The sequence below is a fragment of the Zosterops lateralis genome (genome assembly GCF_965231275.1).
Source record: "Zosterops lateralis genome assembly, chromosome: 39".
Taxonomy (NCBI): Eukaryota; Metazoa; Chordata; class Aves; order Passeriformes; family Zosteropidae; genus Zosterops; species Zosterops lateralis.
This window is the reverse complement of record NC_139799.1, coordinates 231,001-253,836: the sequence shown is the minus strand read 5'-3', so window position 1 is coordinate 253,836 and position 22,836 is coordinate 231,001. Positions and strand designations below refer to the sequence as shown.

Here is a 22,836-nt window from a genome sequence, read left to right as displayed (position 1 = left end):
ATTTTGGGGAGTCCTGAGGGGATTTGGGGGATGTCTGACGGGATTTTGGGGAAGTCTGAGGGGATTTAGGGGTTTTGAGGGGATTCGGGGGAGTCCTGAGGGGATTTGAGGGAGTTTTGAGGGGGTTTGAGGAGGGTCTGAGGGGATTTGGGGGAAATCCTGAGGGAATCGTGAAGGGATTTTTGGCGGGAATCCTGAGGGGATTTGGGTCCCCGGGGAGGGATTTGAGAAGATCTCAGGAGGTTTTTAGAAGGTCTGAGAGGATTTGGGAGGCTCTGAGGGGGTTTGTGAAAGTTTGGAGGGATCCCGAGGGGATTTGGGGGAGTCCTGAGGAGGTTTGGGAGGATTTGAGAGAGAAATTGAGGGGATTTTTGGCAGAGAATCGTGAGGGGATTTCGGCTGAAATCCTGACGGGGTTGGGGGAAGTCTGGAGGAATTTGGAGGCCCCGGGGGGATTTGAGAAGGTGTTGAGGGGATTTTGGACCCTCTGAGAGGATTTGGGAGGATCTCAGGAAGTTTGGAGTTGTCCTGAGAGAGTTTGGAGGGATTTGAGAAGGAATCGTGAGGGGATTTTTGTCAGAAAATCGTGAGGGGATTTTGGCGGGAATCGTGAGGGGATTCGGGGTGTCTGAGGGGATTTTGGGAAAGCCCTGAGGGAATCGTGAGAGGATTTTTGGTAAAGAACCCTGAGGGCATTTTGACGATAATCCTGAGGTGATTTAGGGGAGCCCTGAGGGGGTTTGGGAGGATTTGAGAAGGAATTTGAGGGGATTTTTTTGGCAGAAAATCCTGAGGGCGTTTTGGCGGGAAACGTGAGGGGATTTGGGGGTGTCTGAGGAGATTTTGGGGGATCTGAGGGGATTTTGGGGAAATTCTGAGGGGATTTGAGGAGGTTTAGGGGAAGATCTGAAGGGATTTGAAAGAAATCTGAAGGGATTTTGAGGATTGTGAGGAGAATTTTGGGAGGATCGGGAAGGAATTCGGGGAGATAAAAACCGTGAGGGGACCGGAGCATCCGAGAGGATGAGAAGATGGTGAGGAGATTTGGGGAAAATCTGAGGGGATTTTGGGGTTTTCTGAGGGGATTTGGGGTTTTCTGAGGGGATTTTGGGGAGAGGGAAAGTCCAAGAGGAGCGTGAGGGAATTAAAGAGGGATTTGAGGGGATTTTGGGGTGTTTTGTGGCGTTTTGAGGGGACATGGTTGGAAAGGACCCTGAGGGGATTTTGGGACTTCTGAGGCGATTTTAGGAAAATCCGAGGTGATTTTGAGAAAATCCGAGGTGATTTTGAGGGAAATCCGAGGGGATTTGAGGGGTTCTGAGTGGTTTCGGGGACATTTGAAGGTTTCTGAGAGACATTTTGAGGGAGTTTAGGGCGTTCTGAAGGGATTTGAAAGGGTGGGGAGACAGAGGGGACACAAAATTCCGGGATAACGAGGGGGACAAAAATCAGAATTTTGGGGCCAGGGTTTTGAGGGGTCTGTGAGGATTTCCTGGGGACACGGAGGTGACACAGGAAGGACACAGGAAGGGGCTCTGTCACACCCCCCCGGCCGCACAGAGGACATTCCTCGGGGCCGGTTTTTCCGGCTCGCCCCGGATGCCCCGATGCCGATCCCGGATGTCGGGGTGTCCCTCGTGTCCGGCCAGGTCATCCTCCCCAAAAAATGGGGGGGTTGTGACGTCATCACCCTCCGGGGGGTGTCCCCTGAGGTGGAGGGGGTATGACGTCATCACCCTCATGGGGGGATCCCCCAAATTTGGGGTCTGATCCTCTAGGTGTGTCCCCAAAAGGGGGTCTCTGACGTCATCACCCTCCAGGGGGTGTCCCCAAAGGTGGGGGAGGGATGACGTCATCACCCTCCGGGGGGGTGTCCCCAAAGGTGGGGGTATGACGTCATGACTTAAGGGGGGGGGGTCCCCCCAGATTTGGGGTCTGATCCTCCTGGGGTGTCCCCAAAGGGGGTCTCTGACGTCATCACCCTCCAGGGGTGTCCCCAAAGGTGGGAGAGGGATGACGTCATCACCCTCCGGGGGTGTCCCCAAAAGGGGAGGGGTATGACGTCATAACCCTCATGGGGGGGGGTTTCCCCATATTGGGGGACTCTGATCCTCCTGGGGTGTCCCCAAAGGGGGGTCTCTGATGTCATCACCCTCCTGAGGTGTCCCCAAAAGGGTTCTCTGACGTCATCGCCCTCCGGGGGGTGTCCCCAAAGGTGGGGAGAGGGTATGACGTCATCACATTCATGGGACGGGTCCCCAAATTTGGGGGTCTGATCCTTCTGGGGTGTCCCCAAAGGGGGGTCTCTGACGTCATCACCCCCGAGGACTGTCCCCAAAGGTTGGGGGGGGGGGTATGACGTCATCACCCCTCCTCAGGGGTGTCCCCAAATGGGGTCTCTGACGTCATTACCCCCCCCTTTTGTCCCTCACAGGTCACTGGGGGGTGACAGCAGAGGATGATGCAGGTGAGGAGGGGGGACAAACACACCTGGGGAGGGGGTCCTGAATTCTGGGGTCCCCTTAAGGGGATGGGGCCTGTTTTGGGGGGGATTTGTGTTTTTGGGGGGTCCCTTAAAGGAGAAGGGTCCCATTTTTGGGAGGATCCCTTAAAGGGGAGGGGTCCCATTCTTGGGGGTCTCATGGTTCAGGGGTGATCCCTTAGGGCTCCCCCAAATATGGGCTGGGGGCTGTTTTGGGGGGCTGTTTTTGTGTTTTCGGGGGCAGTTTTTGGGGCCTGGGGGCTGTTTTTGGGGGTGCTCTTTTTGGGGCCTGGGGGCTGTTTTTGGGGGGCTGTTTTGGGGTCTGGGGGCTGTTTTTGGGGGGCTGTTTTGGGGTCTGGGGGCTGTTTTTGGGGGGCTGTTTTTGGTGTCTGGGGGTTGTTTTTGGTGTCTGGGGGTTGTTTTTGGGGTCTGGGGCCTGTTTTTGGGGGTCTGTTTTTGGGGTCTGGGGACTGTTTTTGGGGGTCTGTTTTTGGGGTCTGGGGCCTGTTTTTGGGGGTCTGTTTTTGGGGTCTGGGGCCTGTTTTTGGGGGTCTGTTTTTGGGGTCTGGGGACTGTTTTTTGGGGGTCTATTTTTGGGGTCTGGGGGCTGTTTTTGGGGGGCTGTTTTTGGGGTCTGGGGGCTGTTTTTGAGGGGCTGTTTTTGGGATCTGGGGGCTGTTTTTGGGGGGCTGTTTTTGGTGTCTGGGGGTTGTTTTTGGGGTCTGGGGGGCAATTTTTGGGGACTGTTTTTGGGGTCTGGGGCCTGTTTTTGGGGGGCTGTTTTTGGGGGTTCTCCCCCCTCACCCCCAGCCGTGTTTAACCCCTGCAGTGCCGTGCGGGACCCCCGTGCTCAGACGTGTGGTGGGGGGCTCGGGGGCTCAGGAGGGCCAGTGGCCCTGGCAGGTCAGTCTGGCCTTCAGGGGGCGCCACGTCTGCGGGGGGGCCCTCATTGCCCCGGCCTGGGTCCTGACTGCTGCACACTGCTTCCCTCCGTGAGTACTGCACAAAATGGCCTGAAATCACCCCAAAAATGTCCTGAAATCACCCCAAAAATGTTCTGAATTCACCCCCAAAAATGGCCTGAATTCATCCCCAAAAATGTCCTGAATTCATCCCAAAAATGGCCTGAATTCACCCCAAAAATGGCCTGAATTCATCCCAAAAATGGCCTGAAATCACCCCAAAAATGTCCTGAATTCACCCCCAAAAATGTCCTGAATTCATCCCAAAAATGTCCTGAATTCATCCCCAAAAATGTCCTGAAATCACCCCAAATTACCCCTGAATTTACCACAAATTATCCCTGAATTTACCACAAATTACCCCTGAATTTACCCCAAAACCTGCCCAGGTTTAGCCCAAAACTGTCCTGAATTTACCCCAAAAACTGTCCTGAATTTATCCCAAATTATCCCTGAATTTACCACAAATTACTCCTGAATTTATCCCAAAAATCGTCCTGAATTTACCCCAAAAACTGTCTTGAATTCATCCCCAAAACTGTCCTGAATTTACCCAAAATTACCCCTGAATTTACCCCCCAAAACATCCTGAATTCACTCCAAAACTGTCCTGAATTTACCCCAAAAACCACCCTGAATTTACCTCAAATTACCCCTGAATTTATCCCAAAATTGTCCTGAATTTATCCCAAAAAAATGTCCTGAATTTATCCCAAAAAAATGTCCTGAATTTGCCCCTAATTACCTCTGAATTTACCCCAAAACTCTCCTGAAAAAATCCCCCGATTTCCTCCCCACAGGGAGAACCCCCTCCCCAAGTACCTTCAGGACCCCCAAAATCCCCCCTGAAAACCCCCTGAAATTCCCCCCAAACCCCCCCAAATCCTCCACAAACCCCCCAAAATCCCCCCAAAATCCCTCGAAACCCCCCAAAATCCTTCTAAATCCCCCCAAAACTTCTCAAAATCCCCCCAAATTCCTCCCCACAGGGAGAACCCCCTCCCCAAATACCTTCAGGACCCCCAAAACCCCCCCTAGAAACCCCCCCAAATCTTCCCAAACCCCCCAAAATCCCCCTGAAACCCCCCAAAATTTCCCAAAACCCCCTCAAATCCTCCTAAAACCCCTAAAAACCCCCCAAAATCTCTCCCCACAGGGAGAACCGTCTCCCCGAGTACCTTCAGGACCCCCAAAATCCCCCCTGAAAACCCCCCAAACCCCTCAAAATCCTCCCAAATCCCCCCAAGACCCCTCAAAATCCTCCCCAAACCCCTCAAATCCCCCCAAAACTTCTCAAAGCCCCCCAAAATCTCTCCCCACAGGGAGAACCCCCTCCCCGAGTACCGGGTGACCCTAGGGGTCCTGCAGCTCCTGGCCCCGCCCCCCGAGGCGCAGGTGAGGGGCGTGGCCTGGGTGGAGCGTCACCCCGCCTATCGCGACTATCGCGACAGCGAGCAGGACCAGGGGGACGAGGACACGGGGGGGGACCTGGCCCTGGCCAGGCTGGACCCCCCCGCGGTCACCTCGCGGTTGGTGCGGCCCGTGTGTGTCCCCGCGGCCGGAGTGACCTTTGACCCCGGGACAAACTGCACCGTCACCGGCTGGGGACACGTCAGGACTGCAGGTGGGGACACCGGCGACACCGGGGGGGACATTGGGGACACCGGGGGGGATTGGGGACGTGGGAGACACTGAGAGGATTGGGGACACCGGGGGGGATTGGGGACACCGGGGGGGATTGGGGACACTGGGGACACGTCAGGACTGCAGGTGGGGACACTGGGGACACCGGGGGGGATTGGGGACACTGTGGGGACTGGGGACACTGGGAACACTGGGGACATTGGGGACACAGGGGATTGGGGACATCGGGGACATTGGGGACACCGTGGGGGATTGGGGACATTGGGGGACATTGGGGACATTGGGGACACTGAGGGGATTGGGGACATTGGGGACATTTGAGACACTGAGGGGATTGATTGGGGACATTGGAGGGATTGGGGACACTGAGGGGATTGACTGGGGACATTGGGGACACCAGGGACACTGGGGACACTGAGAACATTGGGGACACTGGGGACATTGGGGGGATTTGGGACACTGGGGGGGATTGGGGACATTGGGGAAATCAGGGATGCTGAGGGAATTGGGGACATTTGGGACACTGAGGGAATTGATTGGGGACATTGGGGACATTGAGGACACTGAGGAAGACTGGGGACACTGGGGACACTGGGGGGGGTCTGTGGACACTGACTGGGGACACCAGGGGAAACTGGGGACACCTGAGTGACCCCGCAGTGACAAGGACAGGTCTGGGGACACCGCGGTGACTGTGGGACAGCCTTGGGGACACCACAGTGACCCCGCAGTGACCAGGACAGGTCTGGTGACCCTGCAGTGACCCCGCTGTCCCCTCAGTGCCACTGCCAGCCCCCAAGACCCTGCAGCAGCTGGAGGTGCCCCTGCTGAGCCAGCGCCACTGTCGCTGCCTGTACGCGCTGGGGACAGCGACGGGGACAGCGACAGCGACAGGGGAGGGGCTGGGGACACCCGCCGGGGACACCATCTGTGCTGGCTTCCCGCAGGGACAGCGCGACGCCTGCCAGGTGGGTGGCACTGCTGTCACTGCTGTCCCCTCCCCTCTGTGGTGACGTCACTGCTGTCCCCTCCCTCCCTGTGATGTCATCGTGTCACCTCCCCCGTGATGTCACCGTTGTCACCTCCCCCTCTCTGTGCCGGTGTCACCTCCCTGTGCCCCCGCCCATCCCCACAGTGTCCCCAAGGTCCCTTTGTGTCCCCTCTGAGCCCTTCCCCCTGTGATGTCCCTCTTGGTCCTCGACGTGTCCCCTCCTTGGTGTCCCCAGTGTCCCCTCAGTGTCCCCAGTCCCCTCAAATGTCCCCAGTTGTCCACAGTCCCCTTGATGTCCCCATTGTCCCCAGTCTCCTCAATGTCCCTCATGTCCCCTCAATGTCCCCAATGTCCCTTCAATGTCCCCAGGGTGACCCCAGTGCCCTCAATGTCCCCAACTGTCCACAGTCCCCTTGATGTCCCCATTGTCCCCAATGTCCCCAATTGTCCCCAATGTCCCAAATATCCCCTTGATGTCCCCAGTGTCCCCACTGTCCCCAAGGTGACTCCAGGGTTGGGGGGTCCAGTGTCCCCAATGTCCCCAATCCCCTCAATGTCCCCAATGTCCCCTCGATGTCCCCAACATCCCCAAAGCTACAGTGACCCCTCAATGTCCCCTCAATGTCCCCAGTGCCCCCTTGATGTCCCCAGTGCCCTCAATGTCCCCAATGTCCCCAATCCCCTCATTGTCCCCAGTCCCCTCATTGTCCCCAATGTCCCCAATGTCCCCTCTGTCCCCAGGGCAACTCCGGGTGTCCCCTCACTTGCTGGCTCGGTGGCACCTGGGGGGCGTTCCTGTGTCCCCAGTGTCCCCTCAATGTCCCCAATTGTACCCAAAGCCCCCACAATGTCCCCAATATCCCCTCAATGTCCCCTCTGTCCCCAGGGTGACTCCAGGGTTGGGGGGTCCCAGTGTCCCCAATGTCCCCAATCCCCTCCATGTCCCAAATTGTCCCCAGTGTCCCCAATCCCCTCAATGTCCCCGATGTCCTCAATGCCCCCCATGTCCCCAATGTCCCCATGTCCCCTCTGTCCCCAGGGCGACTCCAGGGTGGGGGGTCCCTGTGTCCCCATTGTCCCCAAGCCCCTCAATGTCCCCAGTGTCCCCTCAGTGTCTCCAATGTCCCCTCTGTCCCCAGGGCGACTCCGGGGGTCCCCTCACCTGCCGGCTCGGTGGCAGGTGGCACCTGGCGGGGGTGGTGAGTTGGGGTGACGCCTGTGGGGTCCCCGGGCGCCCCGGGGTCTACACGGGGGTGTCCCCCCACCTCCCCTGGATCCTGTCCCTTGTCCCCGAGCTGTCCCCTCGTCACCCGCCCCCCTCGGATGTCCCCAAAGCCCCCCCTGAGCCCCCCGGGGGGGCCCCCTGTGACTTTGGGGACCTCCCCCCGGGGTGGCCCCGGCCCTTGTCACCTCAGGGAGGGGACACGGGGACGGGGGTGGCACTGGGGGGGACCCCGGGGCTGCTGCTGGGGGCACTGGGGGGGGTCCTGGCCCTGATTTTGGGGTGAAAATACCAAATCTGGGGGGTCCTGGTTGGGGTTTTGGGGTGAAAAAAACCAGATTTGGGGGTCCTGGGTGTGGTTTTGGGGCCAAAATCTCAAATTTGGGGTCCTGGTCCTGATTTGAGGGGTCCTGGTTGGGGTTTTGAGGTGAAAAATCCCAAATTTGGGGGTCCTGGGTGTGGTTTTGGGGTGAAAAACAGAGATTTGAGGGGTCCTGCCCATCGTTTTGGGGTGAAAAATCCCAAATTTGGGGTCCTGGTTGGGGTTTTGGGGTGAAAAACCCCAGATTTTGGGGGGGGACCCCAAAAATGAGGAAGAGAACCTAAAAATGGCCCTGAAAATGGAATTTGGACCCTAAAATTGAGTCCTGGGACCCCAAAAATGAGGAATGTGAACCCAAAGTGAGGGTTTGGACCCTAAAAATGGGGGCAGGACCCCAAAATTGAGACCTGGGAGTTGAAAAATGGGGATGGGACCCCAAAAATGAGGGGTGGGATCCCAAAATGAGGTTTGGGACCCCAAAAATGGGAGTGGGACCCCAAATTTGACCCCTGGGACCCCCAAAAATGAGGGTGGGACCCCAAAATTCAATCCTGGGAGCCAAAATTGGGGATGGGACCCCCAAAATTGAAACCTGGGACCCCCAAATTCCCCCCCCAAAAAACTCTGAGACCCCAAAATCCACCAAAAATAAAAACTCTGAGACCCAAAAATCCCCAAAATAAAAACTCTGAGACCCAAAATCCACCAAAAATAAAAACTCTGAGACTCTTCTCCTTCATTTTTCTTGTTTTATTTGGGGTTTGGGGTTGGGGGGACCCCAAAATTTTGGGAGGGGGAGGAAAAAGGGGACCCCAAAATTTTGGGAAAACCCAAAATGGGGAGAGGGGGGTGGGAACCCCCAAAATTGGAAGGAAAAAAACCAAAATTGGGGAAAAAAAAAAAAACAAAATTGAGAAAAAAACCACAAAATTGGAGGTAAAACCCCAAAAATTGGGAGAGAAAAGTGCAAAACTGAGGGAAAAACCCCAAAACTGAAGGGAAGAAAACCCAAAATTGAGGGAAGGGACCTCAAAATTGGGGAAAAAAATGCAAAAATGAGGAAAAAATGCCCAAAAATAGGGAGGAGAAATGAAAAATGGAGGGAAAACCCTCAAATTTTAAAGGAAAAATCCCCAAAATTGAGGGGAAAAATCCCAAAATTGGAGGAAAAATCCCCCAAAATTGAGGGGGAAAAAAACAAAAGTAGAGAAGAAAACTCAAAACTGGAAGGAAAACCCCCCAAAATTCAGGGAAAACACCAAAATTGAGTTTAAAACCAAAAATTGAGGGGAAAAAACCCTCAAAATTAGAGGAAAACTCCCAAATTTGAAGAGGAAAAACCCAAAATTGGAGGGAAAAACACAAAATGGGAGGAGAAAACACAAAAATGGAGAAGAAAACACAAAAATTGGGAGAGAAAAACCTCAAAATTGGAGGAAAAAACCCCAAATTTAGGGGAAAAAAACCCCAAAACTGGAGCAGAAAACACAAAAATTGGAGGGAAAAACCCCAAACTGGAGAGAAAAACCTAAAATTGGAGGGAAAAACCTCAAAATTGAAGGGAAACTCCTCAAAATTAGAAGGGAAAAATCTGAAAATCGAGGAGAAAAAACACAAAATTGAGGGAATATCCCCAAAAATTAGAGGAAAAAAACCCAAATTAAGGGGAAAAAACCCCAAAATTTCAGCAGAAAACACAAAAATGGGAGAAGAAAACACAAAACTGGAGAAGAAAACACAAAATTGAGGGAAAAAACCCAAAATTTGGAGCAAAAAAAACCCCCAAAATTTCATTTCTTGGCCACCTTGGCCTGTTTGTGCTTCGGGGGGGCCCAGCGCAGGCAGATGGAGTCCACTGCAATTAACAGCAATTAATTAGTGTTAATTAGTGCCCTCAGGAATGGAAAAGGGGGTAATTAGGGGGTAATTAACAGGGGGGCGTTAATTAGGGGTGTTAATTAGGGGGTAATTAATGGGAGGTTATTAATAAAGGGGTTAAATGGGGTTGTTAATAGGGGGGTAATTAATGGTGTTAATTGGGGGGTAATTAATGGTGGGTGGTAATTAGGGGGTAATTAATGGGGGTGTTAATTAGGGGTAATTAATGGGTGTTAATTGGGGGGTAATTAATGGGGGTGTTAATTAGGGCGGTAATTAATGGGGGTGTTAAATAGGGGTAATTAATGGGGGTGTTAATTAGGGGGTAATTAATGGTGGGTTGTTAAAGAAGGTGGTTAAAGGGGGTTGTTAATGGGGGAGTCATTAAGAGTGTTAATTGGGTGGTAATTAATGGGGGTGTTAATTGGGGGTAATTAATGGAGAATTATTAATAGAGGGGATTAAAGGGGGGTTTGTTAATAGGGGGAGGCATTAAGAGTGTTAATTGGGGGTAATTAATGGGGGGGTGTTAATTAGGGGGTAATTAATAGAGATTTTAATTAGGGAGGTAATTAATGGGGGTGTTAATTAGCGGTGATTAAGGGGTGTTAATTGGGGGTAATTAATGAGGGTGTTAATTAGGCGGTAATTAATAGTGGAGTGTTAATTAGGGGTATAATTAATGGTGGGTTGTTAATCAGGGTGATTAAGGGGTGTTGTTAATAGGGGGAGTCATTAAGAGTATCAATTAGGGGGTAATTAATGAAGGTGTTAATTAGGGGTATAATTAATGGTGGGTTGTTAATGAAGGTGGTTAAAGGGGGGTGTTAATAGGGGCAGTCATTAAGAGTGTTAATTAGGGGGGTAATTAATGGAGGATTATTAACAGAGGTAGTTAAAGAGGGGTTGTTAATAGGAGAGTTAGTGGTAATTAGGGGGTAATTAATGGAAAATTGTTAATGAGGGTGGTTAAAGGGGGGGTTGTTAATAGAGGGAGCCATTAACAGCGTTAATTAGGGGGTAATTAATGAGGAGGAGCGTTAATAGGATTAATTAGGATTCAGAAAGGGACATTAATGAGGTTAATTAAGGAGAGGGACGTCATTAATAGGATTAATTAGAGAAAAGTCATTAACGTGGAGTTCATTACAAAAGTAATTAAGGCAGGAACACTAATTGGGGGGTTAATTAGGGGAGCAATTAATAGGGTTAATTAATGGGGGTCATTAAGGAGGGATCATTACCAGCGTTAATTGGGGAGGAGGGGTTAATTAACAGAGATTAATTAAGGGGAATTCATTAAGGGAAGTTAATTAAGGGAGGTTAATTAAGGGAAGTTAATTAAAGGAGTTAATTAAGGGAAGGAGTCCTCAGGGGTTTTTTGGACTCCAATAAACTTCATTTATTAATTAAAGTACGTTAATTAACGAGCACCTTCCTAAGAGCAGCTCATTAACAAATTAATTAACGAGTGCTCATTAAAAGTTAATTTAGGGGAATTAATTAAGGGAGGGGGCATTTCTGGACTGAACCATTAACAACAATCATGGGGGGGTGTCCATTGGGCTACACTTATTAATTAATATTAATTAACGGACTCATTCCTTAACAGCTCATTAACAGAATGAGTTCTAATTAAGGAAGATTAATTAAGGGAGATTAATTAAGAAGAGACCCCCAAGGGGGCATTTCTGGACTGAACCATTAACAGCAATCATGGGGGGGTGTCCATTAGACTACACTTATTAATTAATATTAATTAACGGACTAATTTCTTAACAGCTCATTAACAGAACTGGTGCTCATTAAGGAAGATCAATTAAGGAAAATTAATTAAGATAAATTAATTAAGAGAAAACCCTTAGGAGACATTTTTGGACCAAACCATTCCCAACTTTGGGCGGGGGGGGGGGGGAAACTTTCCCCTCCTCACCCCAAAAATTAATTAACAACGAGGGGGTGTTAATTACCACCTGCTAATTAACACGAGGCGCTAATTACTGACCTGTAATTGGGGGTTTCTTGTACTGGGCGCTCTTGAGATGCTCCTCCACCAGTTTGGGGGTGACGCAGATGACGTGCTGCCCCTTCCAGTACTTGACCATGTTCAGCGACTGCAGCGTGCTGATGATGTCGGTCTGCGTGATGCTGGTCATCTGGCTGGACACGGAGTGACCACCGAGTGACCACTGAGTGACCCTGAGTGACCACTGACCCCTGGGATGGACACTGGGGGTGGGGCCAGGGGCTGATGATGTCGGTCTGCGTGATGCTGGTCATCTGGCTGGACACGGAGTGACCCTGAGTGACCACTGAGTGACCCTGAGTGACCACTGACCCCTGAGTGACCACTGAGTGACCCTGAGTGACCACTGACCCATGGGAGTGACCCCTGAGTGACCACTGACCCCTGGGATGGACACTGGGGATGGGGCCAGGGGCTGATGATGTCGGTCTGCGTGATGCTGGTCATCTGGCTGGACACAGAGTGACCCTGAGTGACCACTGAGTGACCCTGAGTGACCACTGACCCCTGAGTGACCACTGAGTGACCCTGAGTGACCACTGACCCATGGGAGTGACCACTGACCCATAGGAGTGACCACTGACCCCTGGGATGGACACTGGGGATGGGGCCAGGGGCTGATGATGTCGGTCTGTGTGATGCTGGTCATCTGGCTGGACACAGAGTGACCACTGAGTGACCACTGAGTGACCCTGAGTGACCACTGACCCCTGAGTGACCACTGACTGACCACTGACCCATAGGAGTGACCCCTGAGTGACCACTGACCCATAGGAGTGACCACTGACCCCTGGGATGGACACTGGGGATGGGGCCAGGGGCTGATGATGTCGGTCTGCGTGATGCTGGTCATCTGGCTGGACACAGAGTGACCCTGGGTGACCCTGAGTGACCACTGACCCCTGAGTGACCCTGAGTGACCACTGAGTGACCACTGAGTGACCACTGACCACTACTGGTGGTCACTGCCTTTACTGTGGCTTTATGGGGCTTTATAGATCTGCACTGGTCCATACTGGTCCATACTGGTCCACACTGGTCCATACTGGTCTATACTGGTCTATACTGGTTTATACTGGTCTATACTGGTCCCACCTGAGGTCTTTGATGGACAGAGTCCCCCAGAAGTCCCTGAGGATCTCCAGGACCAGGGGGAATCACTGGTTTATACTGGTTTATACTGGTTTCTATGGGTTTCCATGTATTTTTATGGGGATTTTTAGGTCCATACTGGTTTATACCGGTCTGTACTGGTCTATACTGGTCCCACCTGAGGTCTTTGATGGAGAGGGTCCCCCGGAAGTCCCTGAGGATCTCCAGCAGCACCCAGGACCAGTAGCTGCGGTAGCTGAGCTTGCCCAGGTCCGAGAGCGGCTTCTCGGGGGAGCCCACGGTGCTCTCCAGCTTGGACAGCTCGTAGCCTGGGGGGACACCAAGATCCATTGAAATCCACCCAAAATATGCTCAAATCCACCCAAAATCCATCCAAATCCACCCAAAATCCATCCAAATACAGCAAAAATCCATCAAAATACACCCAAATCCATCCAAATACACCCAAAATGTGTCTGAAATCACCCAAAATGCATCAAAATCCACCCAAAATCCATCCAAAATCCCCTAAAATGCATTAAAATCTGTCCAAATCCACCCAAAATCCAAATCAACCCAAATGCCATCCCAAAATTCCAGAGGAAATTCCCCTCAAAATACCCCCTAAAAATCCCCAAAATTTCCTCCCAAAAAATCCCCAAAATTTCCTCCAAAAATCCACAAAATTCCCCCAAAATTTCCCCCAAATTTCCTTAAAAGTTTCCCCCCAAAATCGTCCAAAATTTCCCCAAAAATCCCCAAAATTTCCTCCAAAAATTCCCCCAAAAATCCCCCCTAAAATTCCCCACAAATTCCCCAAAAAATCACCAAAAATTCCCCCAAAATTCCCTGAAATTCCCCCCAAAATTCCCAAAAAATTCCCCCCAAATCCCCCAAAAATTCCCCAAATTTTTGGGACCTTCTCCCCCCCTTTTTTTTTTTTTTTATTTAAAAGAATTTCCCTCCCCTAAAAATCTATTTTATTTTTTGGGATTTTCCCCATTTTTTTGAGTGGGGGGGAGAAACCTTCCCAAACTTCCCTAAATTTTGGGAACCTCCCCCCCAAAAAAACCCTTAAAAGCCCAAATTATTTTAATTTATTAATTAAAAACTAATAATTTAAAAAATTAATTTCCCACAAATTTTCACTAATTTTCCCCAATTTTTCCCCTTTGTTTTTTTATCTCCCTCCCCAAATTTTTCCAAATTTTCATTAATTTTTCCCCTTTTTTTTTCATTTTTTCCCTTTTCCCTTGCCCAAATTTTCCCCTTTTTTTTTCATTTTTTCCCTTTTTCCTCCCTCAATTTTTCCCAGATTTTTTCCCCATTTTTTCAGGCCCCAAATCTCAATTTTTTGGAATTCCAACCCCCCCAAAAATTCCCAAATTTTGGGGTATTTTTAGGGGAAATCACTGACTGAAGGCGATGAGGAATTTCCCGTATCCGCGGCGCTGGTACGGGGGCAGGGTCAGGATACAGGCCACGTTGTTCCCGTCTGGAGACTCTTTTTCCTGCAAAAAATTGGGATTTTGGGAAAATCTGGGGTCATTTTTAGGCACTGGGGGGGTCAGAGACAGTGAAAATATTTTTTGGGATTTTTTGGGGAATTTTTTGGGGATTTTTCGAGATTTTTTTGTGGGTTTTGGGGATTTTTTTGGAAATTTTTTGAGGGATTTTTTGGGGATTTTTGTGGGGACTTTTCGTGATTTTTTTTGTGTCCCCAGATGTCCCCCCAGGTGTGTCCCCCAACCACCCCAGGTGTGTCCCAAACCCCTCCCAGGTGTCCCAGGTGTGTCCCAGGTGTGTTTTATCCCTCCCAGGTGTCTTTTATCTCTCCCCAGGTGCGTCCCAGGTGTGTCCCCAGGTGTCTCCAGGTGTGTCCCGCTGTCCCCAGGTGTGTTTTATCCCCGCCCAGGTGTCCCCAGGTGTCTCCAGGTACCCCCCAGGTGTCCCCAGGTGTGTTTTACCCCCCTCCAGGTGTGTCCCAGGTGTATTTTAGGTGTCCCCAGGTGCCCCCAGGTGTGCTTTATCCCTCCTCAGGTGTGTTTTATCTCCCCCAGGTGTGTTTTATCCCCTCCCAGCTGTCCCCAGGTGTGTCCCAGGTGTGTTTTATCCCCTCCTAGGTGTCCTCAGGTGTGCCCAGGTATCCCCCAGTGTGTCCCAGGTGTGTCCCCAGGTGTGTCCCCAGGTGTGTCCAAGTGTCCCCAGGTGTCCCAGGTGAGTCCCCAGGTGTCCCCAGGTATATTTTATGTGTCCCCAGGTGTCCCCAGGTGTGTTTTAACCCCCCCCAGGTGTCCCCAGGTGTGTTTTACCCCCCCCAGGTGTGTTTTAACCCCCCAGGTGTGTTTTACCCCCCAGGTGTCCCCCCAGGTGAGTCTCACCTTGGAGAAGTAGCCCACGATGTGCGCCCCCTGGCGGTCCACCTCGGTCAGCAGGTAGAACACAAAGGGCTCCACGTCGAAGTAAAGGGTCTTGTGGTCCAGGAACAGCTTGGCCAGCAGGCACAGGTTCTGGCAATAGATCTGACAGGGGCACACCTGAGCACACCTGAGCACACCTGGGCACACCTGGGGGGCTCAAATCCCAAAAATCCCCCAAAAATCCCACCAAAATCCCATTAAAAATGACCTAAAAATGATCTAAAACCAGCCCAGGTGAGGATTTCCAGGTGTCCCATGTAGATCTTGTGCAGGAATTCACCTGGGGGATCTGGGACGGACAGGTGACACACCTGGGGCACACCTGGGCACACCTGGGGGGCTCAAATCCCAAAAATCCCCAAAAAAATCCCACAAAAATCCCATTAAAAATGACCTAAAAATGACCAAAAAATGATCAAAAAATGATCTAAAAAAAGCCCAGGTGAGGATCTTGTCCAGGAATTCACCTGGGGGATCTGTGAGGGGACAGGTGACACACCTGGGCACACCTGGGGGGCTCAAATCCCACAAAAATCCCAAAATTCCCACAAAAATCCACCAAAAACCTCCTGGGATTTGGGAATTCTGGATTTGAGGTGCCCAGGTGAGACAAGTGACACACCTGGGCACACCTGAAATGACCCAAAATCCCCAAAAAAATCCCCAAAATTCCCACAAAAAAAACCCCAAACCCACTCAAAACCCTTCTGGGATTTGGGAATTCCCTGGATTTGGGACAGGTGACACACCTGGGCACACCTGGGGCACACCTGGGGCACACCTGGGCTCACCTTGTGGTCTTTGCCGTCCACCTCGTAGACTGAGATGTTCCCCTTGCGGTAAATCTCCCGACCCGGCGGCTGCCGCCACTGGCACTGACCCTGTGCAGGTGAGACAGACAGGTGAGACAGGTGAGATTGGACAGGTGAGACATGGACAGGTGAGACAAGTACGGACAGGTGAGACAGGTGAGACACAGGTGGGTCCCAAATGGAGCCCAACAAAGCCCAGGTGGGGTCTGGATGTGCCCAAATCCCCTTTAAACCCCTCCCACGTGTATCCCCAGGTGTCCCCAGGTGTGTCCCCAGGTGTGTCCCCAGGTGTGTCCCCAGGTGTGTCCCCAGGTGTGTCTCAGGTGTGTCCCCAGGTGTGTCCCCAGGTGTGTCCCAGGTGTGTCCCCAGGTGTGTCCCCAGGTGTGTCCCAGGTGTGTCCCCAGGTGTTCCCAGGTGTGTCCCCAGGTGTGTCCCCAGGTGTGTCCCAGGTGTGTCCCAGGTGTGTCCCCAGGTGTGTCCCCAGGTGTGTCCCAGGTGTGTCCCCAGGTGTGTCCCCAGGTGTGTCCCAGGTGTGTCCCCAGGTGTGTCCCCAGGTGTGTCTCCAGGTGTCCCCAGGTGTGTCCCCAGGTGTCCCCAGGTGTGTCCCCAGGTATCCCCAGGTGTCCCCAGGTGTGTCCCCAGGTGTGTCCCAGGTGTGTCCCAGGTGTCCCCAGGTGTGTCCCCAGGTGTGTCCCAGGTGTGTCCCCAGGTGTCCCCAGGTGTGTCCCAGGTGTGTCCCCAGGTGTGTCCCCAGGTGTGTCCCCAGGTGTGTCCCAGGTGTCCCCAGGTGTGTCCCCAGGTGTGTCCCAGGTGTGTCCCCAGGTGTGTCCCCAGGTGTGTCCCCAGGTGTGTCCCCAGGTGTCCCCAGGTGTGTCCCAGGTGTGTCCCCAGGTGCCCCCAGGTGTACCAGGTGCCCCCAGGTATCCCCAGGTGTACCAGGTGCAGGCGGTAGCTCCTCTCGTATTTCATGTACTTGAGGCAGAACTCGCAGATCCAGAGCTTGGGCTGTTTCCCATAATCCTCCGGGAAGGGCGAGAAGTACCAGGCGTCGATCTCGTAGTGCCCAATGTGGATCTTGTCCACGTATTTCACCTTGGTGATCTGTGAGGGACAGGTAACACACCTGGGCACACCTGGAGGGACCCCAATTCCCCAAAAAATCCAAAAAAAATTCCAAAAAAATCCCATTAAAAATGGCCTAAAAATGACCTAAAAGAGCCTGAACCAGCCCAGGTGAGGATTTTGTCCAGGAATTCACCTGGGGGATCTGTAAGGGACAGGTAACACACCTGGGCACACCTGGAGGGGCCCGAATTCCCAATAAATAAAAAAAAATTCCCCAAAAAATCCCACAAAAATCCAAAAAAATCCCCCCAAAAAAATCCCCAAAAAATCCTCAAAAAATCCCTGGGACTTGGGAATTCTGGATTTGGGACAGGTGAGACCTGGGACACACCTGGACACACCTGAGACGACCCAAAATCCCAAAAAATCCCCAAAAAAAGCAGCCCCAGTTCCCACTCACGGCCTCGTGCTCCTTCTCCAGCGCCGCCGTGGTCGGGTCCATCTCGGCATAGGTCTGCAAAAACCAGTATGGACCAGTTTGAACCAGTATAAAGCAATATGGACCAGTAACAGCCATGACAAACCAGAACTTACCAGTAAAAACCAGCAAAGACCAGTAAGGACCAGTCCCCTCCCAGTTTGTCCCAGTTCATCCCAGTACCCCTTACCCCTGTCCCAGTCCCTCCCAGTACCCTCTAACCCCATCCCAGTCCATCCCAGTCCATCCCAGTACCCCTTAACCCTGTCCCAGTCCCATCCCAGTCCGTCCCAGTCCATCCCAGTCCATCCCAGTACCCCCTAACCCTGTCCCAGTCCCATCCCAGTCCGTCCCAGTCCCTCCCAGTCCATCCCAGTACCCTCTAACCCTGTCCCAGTCCATCCCAGTGCCCCCTAAAGTGATCCCAGTCCCCTTTAACTCCATCCTGACCCCATTTAACTCTCTCTAACTCACTCCCAGTTTGTCCCAGTTCATCCCAGTACCCCCTAACCCCGTCCCAGTCCATTCCAGTTCATCCCAGTCCCCTCCCAGTCGATCCCAGTTTGTCCCAGTCCATCCCAGTGCCCCCTAAAGTGATCCCAGTCCCCTTTAACTCCATCCTGACCCCCTTTAACTCTCTCTAACTCCCTCCCAGTCCCTCCCAGTACCCCTTAACCCTGTCCCAGCCCCTCCCAGTTCATTCCAGTCCCTCCCAGTTCATCCCAATCCCTCCCAGTTCATCCCAGTCCCTCCCAGTTCATCCCAATCCCTCCCAGTTCATCCCAGTCCCTCCCAGTTCATCCCAATCCCTCCCAGTTCATTCCAGTCCCTCCCAGTTCATTCCAGTCCCTCCCAGCTCATTCCAGTCCCTCCCAGTTCATCCCAATCCCTCCCAGTTCATCCCAATCCCTCCCAGTTCATTCCAGTCCCTCCCAGTTCATCCCAGTCCCTCCCAGTTCATTCCAGTCCCTCCCAGTTCCCTCCCAGTCCCTCCCAGTTCATCCCAGTTCATCCCAGTCCCTCCCAGTTCATCCCAGTCCCTCCCAGTTTATCCCAGTTCCTCCCAGTTTGTCCCAGTTCGCCCCAGACCTTCTGGACGTGGTTGATCTCGTCGTGTTTGCGTTTCTGGTTGCGGGTGATTTTCCTCTCGGGCTCGGCCAGCTCCCCCAGGAAAGGCTCCGAGCTCTTCTGCGCCGCCTCCTTCAGGCTCTTGCTCAGGGCCAGCCGGTTCCTGTCCACCCACTCGTCCAGCCGCCGGTTAACTGGGGGAACTGGGAGTCACTGGTTTGAACTGGGAAACCCTCACCCATCCCATTGCATCCAAATTCCCCCAGTCTGCGGTTAACTGGGAGAACTGGGAGTCACTGGGAGCACTGGGAGCTGTCCCAGGCAGTTCCTGTCCACCCACTCGTCCAGCCACCGGTTAACTGGGGGAACTGGGAGTTACTGGTTTGAACTGGGACACCCCCATCCATCCCAGTTCACCCCATCCTGCCCAGTGCCTTCATATCCCCCCAGTCTGGGGTGAACTGGGAGCACTGGGAGCTGTCCCAGGCAGTTCCTCTCCACCCACTGGTCCAGTCTGCGGTTAACTGGGGGAACTGGGAGTTACTGGTTTGAACTGGGGCACCCCCAGTCCTTCCCAGGTCACCCCATCCTGCCCAGTGCCTTCATCTCTCCATGGTCTGGGGTGAACTGGGAGCACTGGGAGTGACTGGGAGCACTGGGACACCCCCACCCATCCCACCCATCGCATTGGAGCCAAATCTCCCCAGTCTGGGGTGAACTGGGAGCACTGGGAGGGACTGGGAGCACTGGGAACCAGCCCAGTCCTTCCCAGTTCACCCCATCCTTCCCAATCCCCCAGTTTGGGGTGAACTGGGAGCACTGGGAGGCACTGGGAGCACTGGGACACTCTCCCCAGCCCATCCCAGTGCCTTCCCAGTCCGTCCCAGTTTATCCCAGTCTGTCCCAAATCCTCTCCCAGTTCCCCTCCTAGTTGATCCCAGTCCATCCCAGTTCCCTCCCAGTTCATCCCAGTCCATCCCAGTGGCTCCCATTTTGTCCCAGTCCCTCCCAGTCCCCTCCCAGTGACTCCCAGTCTGTCCCAGTCCCTCCCCAGTCCCCTCCCAGTTCTTCCCAGTCCCTCCCAGTTTGTCCCAGGCCCTCCCAATCCCTTCCCAGTCCCCTCCCAGTCCATCCCAGTTAATCACACTTGACTCCAGTTGACTCTTGGTCCCTCCCAGTCCCTCCCTGTGGCTCCCAGTCCATCCCAGTTTATCCCAGTCCCTCCCAGTCCCTCCCCAGTCCCTCCCAGTCCCCCCAGTCCCCCCAGCACTCACAGCCCACGTAGTGCACGTAGAACTCCTCTCGCGCCTCCTGCTCGTTCAGCCGGGACTGGATCACCTCGGCCGAGTCTGGAACAGACTGGGGTCAACTGGGGGGGACTGGGATATACTGGGAGGGACTGGGAGGGACTGGGAACCACTGGGACAAACTGGGAATGTGACGGGGAAAAAACTGGGAATGGACTGGGACCAGTTCCCCACCCCCGGATCCCCTCCCAGTCCCCCCAGTATCCCACTCTCAGCACTCCCAGTCCCCCCAGTCTCTCCCAGTCCCCCTAGTATCCCATCTCAGTCCCTCCCAGTGTCTCCCAGTCCATCCCAGTTTATCCCAGTCCCTCCAAGTCTCCCCAGTTCCCTCAGTATCCTATTCCCAGTCCTCTCCCAGTTCCTCCCAGTGCTCCCACTTCCCTCAGTATCCCACTCTCAGTTCCCTCCCAATCCCCTCCCAGTCCCCCCAGTCCCCCCAGTCCCATCCCAGTATCCCACTCCCGGTCCCCCCAATCTCCTCAGTCCTTCCCAGTTCCTCCCAGTCTGTTCCCACTCCCCTCCCAATTTAAACCCCAGTTTATCCCAGTCCCCTCCTAGTCCCTCCCAGTTTATCCCAGTCCCCTTTCCAGTCCCCCCAGTCCCCTCCCAGTTTATCCCAGTCCCCTTCAGTCCCCCCATTATCCCATTCCCACTCTCTCCCAGTCCCCCCCAGTTTATCCCCATCCCAGTCCCTCCCAATCCCCTCCCAGTCCCCTCTCAGTGTCTCCCAGTCCCTTCCAATCCCCCCCCAGTTTATCCCAGTCCCCAAGTCCCCCCATTCCCCCACTCACGCCAGCTCCCGTCCGCCCTCCGGCACAGGTAGGTCTCTCCGATCTCCACCGCCACCTCCGCGTCCCGAGCGGCTCCTGGCGGGCCCTGAGGGCCCCTCCCGGCCCCGGGACCCCCCGCGGGACCCCCGGGAGGATCCGGGACCGTTCGGGGCCCGCCCGGGGCCCCCCCGGACCCTCCCGGGGCCTCCGGGGCCGCGCCGCCCGCCGCCGCCATCTTCCCCCCCGCCGCGCGACGGAAGTGACGTCACGCCGCGGCGACCGGTGGAGGCGGTTGCCAGGAGACGGGGAAAAGGGCGGGAATTGGTTGTTAGGGGAGGGGAAAAGGGCGGGAATTGGTTGTTAGGGGAGGGGAAAAGGGCGGGAATTGGTTGTTAGGGGAGGGGAAAAGGGCGGGAATTGGTTGTTAGGGGAGGAGAAAAGGGCGGGAATTGGTTGCTAGGGACCGAGGAAAGAGCGGGGATTGGTTGTTAGGGGAGGAGAAAAGGGCGGGAATTGGTTGCTAGGGAACGAGGAAAGGGCGGGGATTGGTTGTTAGGGGAGGAGAAAAGGGCGGGAATTGGTTGCTAGGGAACGAGGAAAGGGCGGGGATTGGTTGTTAGGGGAGGGGAAAAGGGCGGGAATTGGTTGTTAGGGGAGGGGAAAAGGGCGGGAATTGGTTGTTAGGGGAGGAGAAAAGGGCGGGAATTGGTTGCTAGGGACCGAGGAAAGAGCGGGGATTGGTTGTTAGGGGAGGAGAAAAGGGCGGGAATTGGTTGCTAGGGAACGAGGAAAGGGCGGGGATTGGTTGTTATTTGGCTCCAAATTCCCAATTTTTTTTGGCTCCAAATTCTCCATTTTTTTAACCTCCAAATTCCCAAATTTTTTGGCTCCAAATTCCCCATTTTTTTGACCCCAAAATTCCCAATATTTTGGCTCCAAATTTCCGATTTTTTTGGCTCCAAATTTTACCTCGAATCCTTCAAGGGTTATTTTATTATCTTTTTATTATTTTATTATAATAATAATTATTATTTTATTCTTAATTTTTTTTCCCTAAAATTCCCGATTTTCCCGCCAAATCCCCGATAAATTCCCGGGGGGCGTTTCCCGGTTTAGCCCCGCCCCTTTTTAGTGACGTCACAATTGGACCTCGGTCTTTTCCCGCCCCTTTTGATGACGTCACCGCCGGCCTTTGGACTTTGCCCCGCCCCCAAAACGATGGACCTGCTCCGGTACCGGGGGGGGGAGGGGGGGGAATTTTGGAGAGAAATTGGGGGTTTTTGGGGAATTTTGGGGTTTTTTTTTAAATTTTGGCAGATTTTGAGGGGATTTTGGTGAAATTTTTGGGAAATTTGGGGGAATTTGGGGGAATTTGGGGGGAATTTGGGGTTTTTTTTTTAATTTTAGGGAAATTTGGGTGGATTTTGGGAGAATTTGGGGGGATTTTGGGGGAGTTATGGAGGAATTGGGGATTTATTTTGAATTTTGTGGGATTTGGGGGATTTTGGGTCTATTTTTGTGAATTTTGGGGTCGATTTTGGGGAATTTTGTGTCGATTTTTCCAAAATTTGGGTCATTTTTCCCAATTTTGTGTCGATTTTGGGGAATTAGGGGTTCCAAGTCCGTTCGTCGGGATCCAGAGGCCGAAACCCCCACGGACCTCGAGTGTGCCCAGCCACCGCCACAGAAACGCAAAACTTGGAAGCCCAACCTGGAGGTGAGGGGGGAAAACCGAAATTTGGGGGCTCTGGGAGGAAAATTTTGGATTTTTGGGAGTCCTGGGGATCTTGGGATCCAAATTGGGGATTTTTGGGGGTTGTGGGGCCCCAGATTTGGGATTTTGGAGTTTTGAGACCCAAATTTGGGGATTTCAGGGAATTTTTGGGCTCCAATTCCCGATATTTTCCTTTTCCCATTCCAGAAATTGAAGGAGCACAAAAAGCGGAGCCTCCACAGGTGGGGGGGGCATCGATATGGGTGTGGCCAGCACTGAGGCCCCGCCCACCGCGCCTGGTTGGACGGACGTTGATGACGTCACTGCACCAGGCGCTGGTGGGCGGGGTCTCTGCTCTCCGGAGTTCCCATTGGCCGGAGTTCAAGGAATAAAATAAAGATAAATCAAATAAATTAAAAATAAATTAAAATGAAATAAAATACAATAAATAAAACAAAATAAAATAGAATAAAATAAAATAAAATAAATAAAAATAAAAATAAAAATGAAACGAAATTAAGTAAAAATAATAAAAAATAAAATAAATTAAAAAATGAAATGAAATGAAATGGCGTTAAATGG

General features: G+C 52.8%; 2 protein-coding genes and 1 long non-coding RNA gene across 3 annotated transcripts; 2 read left to right on the top strand and 1 right to left on the bottom strand.

The window, feature by feature from the left end:
* Window positions 1-1,607: 1,607 nt before the first annotated feature.
* Window positions 1,608-8,657, top strand: PRSS8 (serine protease 8; the record flags this gene model as incomplete). Its single annotated transcript, XM_083882255.1, has 6 exons — window positions 1,608-1,674; window positions 2,435-2,467; window positions 3,312-3,474; window positions 4,767-5,068; window positions 5,869-6,056; window positions 7,219-8,657. The coding sequence occupies 6 exons, from the start codon at window positions 1,608-1,610 to the stop codon at window positions 7,585-7,587; spliced, it is 1,122 nt and encodes a 373-aa protein (XP_083738381.1). The 3' UTR covers window positions 7,588-8,657.
* A 640-nt stretch (window positions 8,658-9,297) lies between these two features.
* KAT8 (lysine acetyltransferase 8) lies at window positions 9,298-20,775 on the bottom strand (the record flags this gene model as incomplete). The annotated part of the gene is made up of 11 exons (XM_083882254.1): window positions 9,298-9,478; window positions 11,507-11,661; window positions 12,798-12,948; window positions 14,037-14,130; window positions 15,001-15,141; window positions 15,831-15,920; window positions 16,789-16,953; window positions 17,378-17,431; window positions 18,485-18,657; window positions 19,738-19,812; window positions 20,562-20,775. The coding sequence occupies 11 exons, from the start codon at window positions 20,773-20,775 to the stop codon at window positions 9,414-9,416; spliced, it is 1,377 nt and encodes a 458-aa protein (XP_083738380.1). The 3' UTR covers window positions 9,298-9,413.
* Window positions 20,776-21,797: 1,022 nt separating this feature from the next.
* Window positions 21,798-22,718, top strand: LOC310921968. Its single transcript, XR_014592251.1, has 2 exons — window positions 21,798-22,257; window positions 22,462-22,718. It is a non-coding gene; the product is annotated as an uncharacterized lncRNA (long non-coding RNA).
* The last annotated feature ends 118 nt before the right edge of the window (window positions 22,719-22,836 follow it).